The following is an 11,919-nucleotide window of genomic DNA, read 5'->3' on the forward strand; positions in this document are numbered from 1 at the left end:
AGAACCAGGTAGATATTATAACCAATTTAAAAGAGAATTGTTAAATGAACACACAGGACAGGAATATTGAAATGAATATGCAAAACTAGGAAGTCAATTGAAGTTATACTTGAAGGGACAACATTTCCATTACTATCACTCTGCTACATCTTACATAGTTGTAAAACAGCTTCTGTAGAACAGATAGACTAAAGGGGTTTGCCCTAGTATGTAAATAATGCATAGTTTTCTGTTAATGCCCAAAACTGTCCTACACACACAAGGCCACTTAAATGTAAAGTCTGTATTTTCTGTTATGTAACTACAAGGTAAATCTGACTTTTTTCAAGTATAATAAAATACACAAAGGGTACATAATTAGAATAACTCTAAATTAAAGTGTTATGGAGTTACAGAGGGGTTGGAACATTTGGAGATATGGAATTCATTGCAGACTCTTGCATAACCAAATTCTTTCTATCTGGATTATTCACCTGATCTGTTACTTGCTGAAGCCAAAGACTTGGGAAGTATTTCTGAACAGGTCTTCTTTCTCATGCTACACACCACCCTACTACCCAACCCTCATGTTTTACTTCCATTGCTTTAAAGCCAACCGGTTTACTCCATTTTTATTGCCCACTTCCTAGACCAGGCTTGTATCATTTATAGAGTTTCTCTTTGGGCTTCTGCCGGTCTTTGCTAACTCAATGCTCAGCTTATGGCATTCGAATTTAATTACTACTGCCTGCACAGTTCGGGACATAGCATGCACCCCATACTTCATATCAAGCAGATCGAGTGTTTACTTGAGTATAAATCTAATATAATCCTCAGAAAAGCCAGGTGTATTTCTTGTCTGAAATTTTGATGATGCGTGTTCAGGTGCTATGCAGAGCACTGACTGTAAAGTGTGAATTGCCATGTGTTGAGGTTATCTTACTTAAGCACCACCTCTTTCTTTAATCCCTAGCCACCTGATCTACCTTTTTATGCCTCTTGATTTTAATCACAGAAAATAAAATTGGAAATCCTTGCAGCTTTCTAATATCCCTTTTTCTAGTACACTAACAGAACGTGTATTCAGCTTTGCTTCCAAAATTTGTTTTATAGCTCTGCCAAAATTGTCAATAACAGCAGTTTAGTTCTTTTATGCCCAATAGAGAATTCACCAAAAATTCTCAATTTTAAAATTGAAAAAGCAGAAGTAATTGTATATTAAACATAAACAGTACTTTTAAGTATACAAAGAAACATAAAAAAATTAAAAAACACTTTTCTGTTGTTTTGATAGTGGGTTAAAAAATTTCAACAACAGCCTTTTAAAAATCTATTTGTGAAACGAGCAATTTGTTTTGTGTCTTGACTTCACAGGAAGTTCCCCTACATGAACTTGACTTGGAGGTTTGACTGAATAAATTATCCCTTGACTTTTGAATTGTTAATCTTGGCTGCATGATATGCAAATCAGACCACACTAACCATGTCCAGAGGCACAGCACTGGGTCAGAAGCTGTATCGAGTTGCTGGCAAAGGGTTTCTGTTAGGGGATCAGGACCTTCCGACAGAACAGTAAGTTATCGTGCAATTCATGTTGCCAGGTATATAAAGTATAACAAACCTCCTGTTTGTCAGGGGTTTCTTTGACAAGTGGCTTGTGTTCAATTAACGCTTAAAGTAATGTTTGAATGAACTGTCTGAACTGTTGTGCATATGCATATGTAGGACAGCAAAAGAAACTAAAAGAGAGTCATAGTTCTTTTTTTCCTTTAAAGTCATTTTTAACAAATGTAATGCTTTGTTTTAATTGGCAAATACTAAATTCATTTTATTTAAAGAGGTTGATTATATTTGCTTATGTCAGTAACTTAGATTTCAACAAAAAAGTAATCAGATTTACTTAAATATAACTATTTGAAAAAAATTAAAGACTTCTAAATCATATGAAACAACTATCACATATAATATTTTCATGTTTAGAAAGTAACATGCTATAGGAAATTTTAAAACTTTAATTTAGCAATTATATTTATAAATATTGCATTATTCAAGAATATAATTCATTAAGGAAAAATGGAAAATTCCAGAAACCATTGATATTATACTTTCCAAAACATTTTATAATTGGTGAGATATTTTTAAGAAATTCATAAAAACACAATTTGTTATCTTATTAACATTTTAATATTTTGACTTCTGGTATAATTTCTGCAGAACATGAAACATCAAGTGATCAATATTAAATTCTTATATCTTTTCAGTGTGAATATAGTCTTTATTCAAATGGTTTGTTAATGAGAAAAGCAATTTGCTAAAAAATACTCATATTACTATGTAAATTTGAATTACATGTTTCATTAATTCTCATAATTAATATGAATTAGTATTTCATAAATGTTCTTTATTGTGATGATTATAAGAAAAAAGTGTAAAAGCTAGTAAACTATCAAATATACTTTTAAGTTTAAAAACATACATTTTAAAAGGCTGAATGTAAACAAAGAGAAAGAAACAGTATTATCAAGTTAAAATTTAGAACTGATCTGCTTATGTGAGTAAATTGAATATTGTTTGCAGTTTAATAATTTATCACAGGTGTAGGTATATTTTTGAATATATAATTAAGATTTCCCTTTAATTGTCAATATCTAAAAATCAAAAACCTGTTAAAAATAATTCAGTAAAATCATATATAACCCATTTATTACAATCTCTCTTTCCTAAAAATTAAAAATCCAACCACCAGAAAGTGGAAGAGAAAATATTAATTTTTCATGAGAAAATTTCCCTTCAATTGGGAATTCTGCTTAAAGGATTAGCTTATTTCATCAATTTGTAGAATTGAGATGGTCACACTAAAAACACACTGAACTACAAACATCACCCACCTTGGAATCTATAACCTTGGAAATTGTGTCTCCTGGTGATGTTAAATTGGTTTGTAAATATTTATAAAACCACAATTTATTAATATTAAGGAGCTAGGAATGATATTTTTAATTAAATCTATCAAAACATTTAAAAGCATCATAGTTTTATTAAAATAAATATTAAACAGCAGGAGGTTATTCAGATATTAGGAGAAGTAGGTTGGTTTACAGGTTTACAGACAATTTTTTACTTCTCTTATCTGCATTTTCTAAGTTTACATAACAAAATGTTTTTTTAAAAATGAAGTAACCACTCTGAGAAGCAGGACAAGAGTGACTAGTCATTCATTCTATTCATTTTAGTCCTGGTATTGTCTATCCTTACTATCTCCCTAGTCTCCAATCTCAAAAGCAGAATTCTGCATGGCTTCAACCTGGCCCAGAGCTTGCCTGAGTGCTAGCTATTGGTCATCTGCCTTCTAGTTACAGTCCTCATAGCTGTGTTTTTCTTCCATGGCAGTACCTCCTTTCTGCGGCACATAAGCTAGTCACATAAGTTAGTACAGCACATTGAAGAACTAACTAGGCCAAAAAAAAAAAAAATGAGAGTTATGGCTAGGAAAAGAGGAAATGAAAAAACGAAACAAGTTTTGTGGCTTAAGGAAATTTTCTATTGTCATAATATTCCTTTGAGTATGCACACCAGCTTTTTGAGTATTCCCAAAATAACAAAGTTGCCCAGAACTGAGCTCTGAAGAATTACAACATTTAAAGTTTGAGCAAACAAGAATTAGGCCACAAAACAGTCTTTGCAGAGAGAAAGGAGCTCAGCAGGAGACTGCCACACCATGGAAGGGAAGGAGGATGGTGTATCAGGAAGTTGTGACAGCGAAAGCAGCTGGGAATACTTAGAAATCATAGTGAAAGTTACCATTGGTCTAAAAAAAATAAAGCTTATTATTTTTAAAGAACTTTTTAAAAAGTGTAAAATGTTTATTATATATAAGAATTTTTATTTTTAATATTATCAAATATATGCTGAAATGGGGAAAGTGGAGAGCCTAGATAAATCAAAAGGAGAAAGCACAGAATAAAAATTATCTGTAGTCTTATCACTAAGGATAACACTATTAATACTTTGGTACATGCCATAGACTTTCTTATGTTTATTAATTTCAGATGTGAATTCCTATGTCTCTAATTATCCTTAATTTTAAAATGTTATCCTATAAATATATATTTTTCTCTCGATGAATATGTCTCTAAAACACACCTACCACTAATACAATTACCATTTTTTTAGTATTAGTCATACTACATTCATCATCTGCTTTTATAGTGAAATAGAGCAATTGGCTTAATTCAGTGGACTTACTACTTATTTGCTCATAGAGAAAATATTTATAAAAGTATTTTCTAAACAGTCAAGTATTTATGTTTATCTCTCCACTCAGCAAACATGTACAGACCATCCATTTACCTGGAAGTCACTGTGCCAGAAATGGAAGATAAACTATGAGGAAGATGAAGTTGAGAGATATTCTGAGAAGCTCAGGGTAAAATGGGAAGGAGCATAAAATGTGGAGACCCAGCTTAGACTGGAGGGTCAGAGAGCTGATCTTGGGAAACCCACACTTAAGCTGATATCTGAAAGAAGTGTAGATATAAGACACGATATGTGGTGAAGCAAGAACGGCAGGGCGGAATGTCAGTGAAAAGACACTCAACAAGCTGACTATGAGGGAAGTTCTCTGTGCATTCAAAAAACAGGAAGGAAGACGAGCAAGGCGAGTGATGCCAGGTGAGGCTGAAATGGAGTCAGGGGCCCATTAAAGATGTGGGAGTTTATTCCTTACACAGTGGAAAGCCAGTTAAGCATTTTCAGTGAGAATAGTAATACGACCAGAATTTCAATGGTAGTTTGAAAGATTGTTTAGCTGTCATGTTGAAGAGAGACAGAGACGTGGGGAGACCATAGGAGGATATGGGATAGTCCAAGACAGAGATGACTGATGGTGGCCTGGACTAGAAGGGCAATGGAGGAGTGGAGCGACAGAGATAGCTTTGAGAAATATCCAGACATTATAGCCAATGAGACACTATAGCCATGAGACACTAATTCCATGTTCTCGAACATGGAATTACTAGGTCATTGAGTATGGACATTTCACTCATTCTCAATATACAGCCAAAGTACCTTCTAGAAAGCTGTGTTTATTTGTAGTCTAACCAGTTTTATGTGAAAGTGTTTACCATTTTCCTACAATTGTGTATTCTCAGTTAAAAATAGGTTGATAACAGTACTATTACAGATATTATTAATTAAATTGAAAATTTAAAAATCCCCATGTCCCTAAATGTTTAAGATAGTTACTGTCTTTTTGAATTTTCTTTTTCATCCAGTTATCATTGGAGATCTGAATGTATTGGGTTAGCCGAAAAGTTTGTTTGTGTGTGTGGTGGGGGGGGGGGGGTAAGATGAATCTCTAGTAGAGCTTACTTATTTTTTTAATTCCATTCAAAACAGTTTTGTTAGATCATATTGTGACAGATGTCATATAAACATGCCCTAAAAAGAAAAGATGACTTCAAGGACACTCTTATATTTCTGAGGTAAAATGACATGGGTATATACCATATTTTGCTGTGTATAATGCACACTTTTTGGTCCAAATTTTTGAGGGAAAAATAAGGATGGACAATATACATGGGAATAATGATTACATACCATGGACATAATAATGGGTATAATAATCCTGAGTATAATGTGCACAAAACGCAGGTACTCATTATATACAGCAAACTACGGTAGTGCGGCTGTTGATGGAGTTAGGTGGAGGCCAAGCAGAATCAGGAGGGAAAGTGGAGAGTTTAGTACAAAACTTTTGGAAGCACAGGTACCTGTGAGAAATCTATCAGTGGCAGTAAGTATAAACAATAAAGCTTATAATACAGGTCCAGGCTGGGATATGAATTTGAGAGTTGTTAATGTATGGATGATCAGTAAAGCTAGAAAGCAGATTGTTCATGAAGAGTCTAGATAAAGGAGTTCAGTACTGAGCCTTGAGAAATTCCACATTTAACAATTAGGCCAAGAAAGCTTAGGCCACAAAACAGCCTGCAAAGAACCACTAGGCAAAAAGAAGGAAAACTAAGAAACTGTCATTTCATAGAAGACAAAGGAAGAGAGTGTTTCTAGGAGCCATGGTATAAAAAAGCAGCTGATAAGTCAAGAGAGAAGACTGGTGAAAAAGGACCATTGGGTTGAGCAAAGTAGAGGCTATTTTGATTGAGTGGGGGGTTTAGAAGCCAAATTGGAATAAAGAGAATGAGGTGCTGAGATACCGAAACTATTTGTGAAGACAGCTCTCTTTGTAAATCAAGCTATGCCAATGAGAGAAACATTTGAAACCAGGGAGAGTTGTTTATGTCTGCTCCTTATTTTTAAGACAGGACAAAGAGTATTTATATTCTGAGAGAAAGGATGTAGTTGAACTGGAGAAGAAGGCTGAAGAGACAGGAAAGAGGGACTTTGGATAACATAGCAATCTTGAAAATTTGGGAGTGCACTGGATCTGGAGTAAGCCCAGATGAGTAGACATTCACTGTTGTCAAAGAAAGGAAGGAGAGGGAGACAGGTACAGAGGCAGGAACCAGAGTGGACACACTCAGAATGGGCTCTAACCCCAGGAGCTCAAAGACAAACACATCTGCTAATGCTGAGTAGGTAGAGGAGGTTTGAAAAATTGGAAAAGACATGACCTTGAGAGACATGACCTTGAGAAATGTAACAAATTGCCGGAGACATGAGAGAGCAGTAGAATGAGATAAGCTCCAAGATGGAGTAAAGCCAATCTGCTCAGCTTCTCAGCAGCATCCACGCATCTGCTGCCTGAAGAAGTTCCTGTCCAGCTTTGTCCACAGTTGGACTTAGTGTCAGGTTGCCATGGACAGACTTGAGGAGAGGCTCAGAGGAATTGAGGATGGTTTAAAGAGTGATTTAAAAACAACAACATCAAAATATTGAATTTGCCATATGTACAATTCCATGAGTTATTTTCATAAGTAAAACACTTTCAAAAGGCGAATAAACTTTTATGGGAATAGACCAAACATCAGTTCATTAAATTCAACAAAAGTAGATTTGTTTTCCAGGTGCCTTCATGATAGGGAATTCTGCTCATTGTTTGCATGTTTCCCAGAAAAGCAGTTCAGGTCTATTTGATCTTATGTTGCTCGATTTACTAAAAGACTATATTGAAAGAATCATTTGACTACAATAACCAACACTCAGAGTTCTGACTCTGAGTTTGACACAGAGATATTTGGAAAATTTTATGTTCAGCCTTGCTTTTTTCCTAACTAGACACAAGTAGGATTCAATATTTAATGATGGCAATCCTGTACATTATGATAAATTCAAGTTTTTTAAGCACTCCACCCAACCACAAATGGTCTGGCCTTATTACAAGAGAAAACACAGCAGGTGAGCAAGATGTCTGAAGTTTGAATGAATCAGAGTGCTTATTTTCACGACCCTTATTCAGAAGATGCTACAATGGAGGTCTTTCACTAGATGTATGACCTGAGGAAGATACCCAATTTTCCAAGCCTAGGTGACTTCAAGTGTAAAATAGAAATAGTAACAGTCCCCACCTCATCACTAAACGAGATACTGCTTGGAAGGTGGTGAGCACAGTGCCTGACACACTAGAAGCTTTCAGTAAAGAGTTGCTGCAGTTATTATTACTAAGATTTTCAGCTTTATATTTTAAATTGTAAAAAAAATCATATTTCAACATTGGAGTTGCATTGCACAAATTTAATAAAATAAGCATAATACTTTGACAACATAGAAACAAAGTAAAAGCTATTAGACGATCAAGACTGGAGTTATAACAATCCTTGTTTCTTCTTCTAGATAATGGTCTAATCCAACTTAACTCAGCAGAATTTGTCAAACAACCGCACTATCCTGGGGAACATGGTAGGTCCTGAAGATTTTCCTCTTAACTTACTGCGTTTTCCATTGGCTTTTTTGCAGTTTTTCATATCCTCTATGTGTGTTTCCACCTCATGTCTGAAATACTCTTTATCATTGTACAGGGTGGGACAAAAGTAGGTGTACAGTTGTGAGTACATGAAACCCAGAGTTTATTCCTATTATTTATTAATTATTTTCCATATGAACAATTGTAAACCTAAACCTACTTTTGCTCCACCCTGTATGCCATTCACTTAGTTGATAAATTATTTGAGATTAGAAATTTTGCTTACATAAGGTCACCAGTTTGATTCCCAATCAGGGTACATGCCTTGGTTGTGGGCCAGGTCCCCAGTAGGGGGCGCGTGAGAGGCAAGCACACATTGATGTTTCTCTCCCTCTCTTTCTCTGTCCTTTGCCTCTTCCCCTCTCTCTAAAACTGAGTAAATTATATCTTTTAAAAAATTAAAAAGAAATTGTGTTTAACTCAGTGCTGCTGTCCCTGAGCACAGAGTTCAAAGGTATTAATAAATTTTTTGAAATATTAGAAATATATATGTATGTATACATATGTACCTCCACTAATGTAAACCACTCTCCATGTAGTTGAACTATTAAGTGTCATTTTAAATTTTTACTGTTAAATACATGTCTATGTATTTAACAGTGAAAGTCTATGTCTTCAGTCACAGACTAGTATTTCATCTGTACATGTTCTCTCTTTTTCAGGCAAAGAATGCATCTTGTGAAAACTGGCTGGCCGCAGAGGCTGGCCTGCAAAAGTACTACCTTTCCGTCTTTTATGGTATCGAGTTCGTTGTGGGACTCCTCGGGAATAGCACTGTTGTTTTTGGCTACCTCTTCTGTCTGAAGAACTGGAATAGCAGTAATGTCTATCTCTTTAACCTCTCTATCTCTGACTTGGCTTTCTTGTGCACACTCCCCATGCTGATAAACAGTTACGCGCAGGAAAAATGGACCTATGGAGATGTGCTGTGCATTAGCAACCGATACGTACTTCATGCCAACCTCTACACCAGCATTCTTTTCCTCACTTTCATCAGCATCGATCGCTACCTACTCATGAAACACCCCTTCCGAGAACACTTTCTGCAGAGGAAAGAATTTGCTGTTTTAATCTCTTTGGCCATTTGGGTTTTAGTGACCTTAGAGCTTATGCCAATGCTTGTTTTTATAAATAATGCTTCAAATGACAGTAGCACCACATGCCATGATTATGCAAGTTCTGGGGACGCCAAATACAGCTTCATTTACAGCATGTGTCTAACCTTCCTGGGATTCCTCTTTCCTCTTTTTGTGATGTGCTTCTTTTATTTCAAGATCGCGGTCTTCCTAAAGCAGAGGATCAAGCAGCAGGTCACCACTGTGCCCTTGGAAAAGCCTCTCAACTTAGTCATATTGGCGGTTGTGATCTTCTCTGTGCTTTTCACTCCCTACCACATCATGCGGAACATGAGGATTGCTTCCCGCATGGTGGAGTGGATGCAGTCCCAGTGCACTCAAACCATCATCCACTCCTTGTACATCGTGACTCGGCCTTTGGCCTTTCTGAACAGTGTCATCAACCCTGTCTTCTATTTCCTTGTGGGAGATCATTTCAGGGAGATGTTGGTGAATAGACTGAGGCACCACTTCAAATCCCTTACATGCTTTAGAAAGTGAGCTAATGGACTGATGTTTTCATTCAGAAGAAAACAGCGGCCTGTGGAACAGAATGTGTTACACAAGCAACTGTAGGCCAGTGAGAGTTTGATTAACTCAGAGTCGTAAATCAGAGAGTGTCACTGATCTGGCCCTGAATTAAAGATCCAGTGTACCCAGAGTACATAAAAAGAAGAAGATGAGAAAAATTTCTTTGTTCACATACAAATTGAAATTACTTGCACTAGCACAGATGTTTGGGCATGTAAATCCAAAACCTTAGGTGTAATAATACCTCAATCGGTGTAAGAAGAATAGAAGATGGGTAAAGCAGCAAGTTATCTGCATTTAGTCATTCATCGGTCAGATTTTAAAAAGAAATTGGGCAATATTCTTTATGTTATTCTTATTCATACTATCATAACTTTATGTGATAACTGCACAGCAGATTATACATACATTATAAAATATTGTTCTTAGAAGTTGTGCTCTTAGGAAAATTTAAAGTAAACAGTAGCAATAATGAGCAGGAAAGCAATATAACAAATTCAAGGATGTCTATTTATTCCTTTATAGTGATCGTGAATTGGGTCAACTTTTAATTTATCAGTCCTCTTTGGTTGTATAGTTTATGGTATAAATAATCACATTAAACAGAGATTTTAACAAAGGAAAATGATTGAACTTGACTGCAAGGGAATTTGGATGTAAATAGAGATACCAAGAAAAGTTGCAAAAACCTAGAGTTACAGACCACAAAGTGCCTATCAGGAAACTCAAAACAAGACAAACAGCACAAAAGTGAGTTGACTGTGTGATGATTGTGCCATCTGGCATTTAATTATCACACTTTGATCGTCACTGCATGCAACGATATTAAAGTTTATTAGCTTTGCTGCTCTTGATTAAATAGTAAGCTTTAAAGTATATTAATATCATAAAACCAGCAAATAAAAGGAAGTAAAATGTTAACACCAGCATTTGTTAGGTAACATTCCCTTTTGGAGAGACAATCACAGTTTATCCCCCGCTCCCCTATTAATCTGTAAGCACTGGGAAAATTTAAAGGACGACTTTATCTTACAGTCACTCACATCTGGAGAGAGCCCTGTTTCCATAGGACATTGAAGAAGACCATTGGAGGAAACGTGCTGAACAGAACACACTCTGAGAAACTGTAGAATACAAGGAATATTAATGTGCATATCAATATAGATTATGTCAGGAGAGTTAGACACCATTTCATGCCACAAAAAAAATTTAGGGGGAAATATTACTATGCTAACTTTTTAAATAACAGTTCACTTATCCTATGCAATAAATGTATCTATGGCCATAAGTCAACATTCTCTTCCTTGATGTCAGTAGTTACAGGGGGTGAGTAACACAAAGGATTAAATACACATAATGAGTACAGAGGCATAAAACTCCATTGTCCTTCTTGTTCTAAGATTCTGTGATACTATTGTATTCTATTACATCCAAAACCCCAAAACATTCCCAGTTAATGCTTTGACACTGCAAGCAACTGAAAAATTATGAAAACAATGCTCACAAAGGATGTATTGTCTAACCTAGAATCAGACTTTTCAGATTTTTTATGCCTTGTCTTTGTTATTAATACTTTAAAATTTCAATGTGATTTTGTAACTGTCTGATAATAAGCTGAAAACAGAATCTTCTGGATTTCCTCATCAGAAAATGCCATTAAAAAAGGCTTTAGAAAAGAAGTATTTGCTTATTTCTGCAAACTTAACATATACTTTCAGCATAATTTGTCATTTATGCATGAGTTTTAATTCGTAAAGATGAAATTAAATTTGCCCACCCGCACCCCAAGCAGTGGCAGGATTAGACTCTTTCCAAGAGTACCGTGCACTATTTCGTAAAACCATTAGCTCTTACATTTATCTTGTAACCAAAATGTTAAGTAATTTCATAGCAATTTCTTCATTTTTTTCTTGCTCAAATCTATCATGTGCTAACTTAATCTTTAACAGACTAAACAGACCTGCACTAAAATTATAAGAGCTATTCCCTTTGCATTTTGTACTAGGTAATCGCTAGAATCACAAACAATAAATAATGGAATTCCTTTTGGGGTTTGTCATTTTCAGAGGAAATAAAGTTGGGTGTTTGCATCTTCTATTTTAATTGCCTCCTTGGTGTCTTCAGAATCATGTCGAAACTATTTGGTCCAGCGTTTTGCCATCTGGACCCTCTTACTCTTCATATATTATGTCTTGCCATTGTTGTCACAAACAATATCCTCCAGCCAAAGATCACTACTTTTTTTTCCTTATACTCAGAAATCTCTTCAGAGTGTGCACATGGATGCTAACCCCCATTGTATCATGCACACACATGAAAAAATTAAATTTTTTTAAGGTCTACCACAGCTATCTCTCCTTCTTAAAACATTCT

General features: G+C 35.4%; 1 protein-coding gene across 1 annotated transcript; it reads left to right on the plus strand.

Annotated features, from left to right (window-relative positions):
* The first annotated feature begins 1,335 nt into the window (after window positions 1-1,335).
* Window positions 1,336-11,040, plus strand: SUCNR1 (succinate receptor 1). Its single transcript, XM_028505046.2, has 3 exons — window positions 1,336-1,551; window positions 7,771-7,836; window positions 8,563-11,040. Exons 2-3 carry the CDS (start codon window positions 7,834-7,836, stop codon window positions 9,514-9,516), a joined length of 957 nt encoding a protein of 318 aa, XP_028360847.1. The 5' UTR covers window positions 1,336-1,551; window positions 7,771-7,833; the 3' UTR covers window positions 9,517-11,040.
* The last annotated feature ends 879 nt before the right edge of the window (window positions 11,041-11,919 follow it).

The sequence above is a fragment of the Phyllostomus discolor genome, chromosome 2 (genome assembly GCF_004126475.2).
Source record: "Phyllostomus discolor isolate MPI-MPIP mPhyDis1 chromosome 2, mPhyDis1.pri.v3, whole genome shotgun sequence".
Taxonomy (NCBI): Eukaryota; Metazoa; Chordata; class Mammalia; order Chiroptera; family Phyllostomidae; genus Phyllostomus; species Phyllostomus discolor.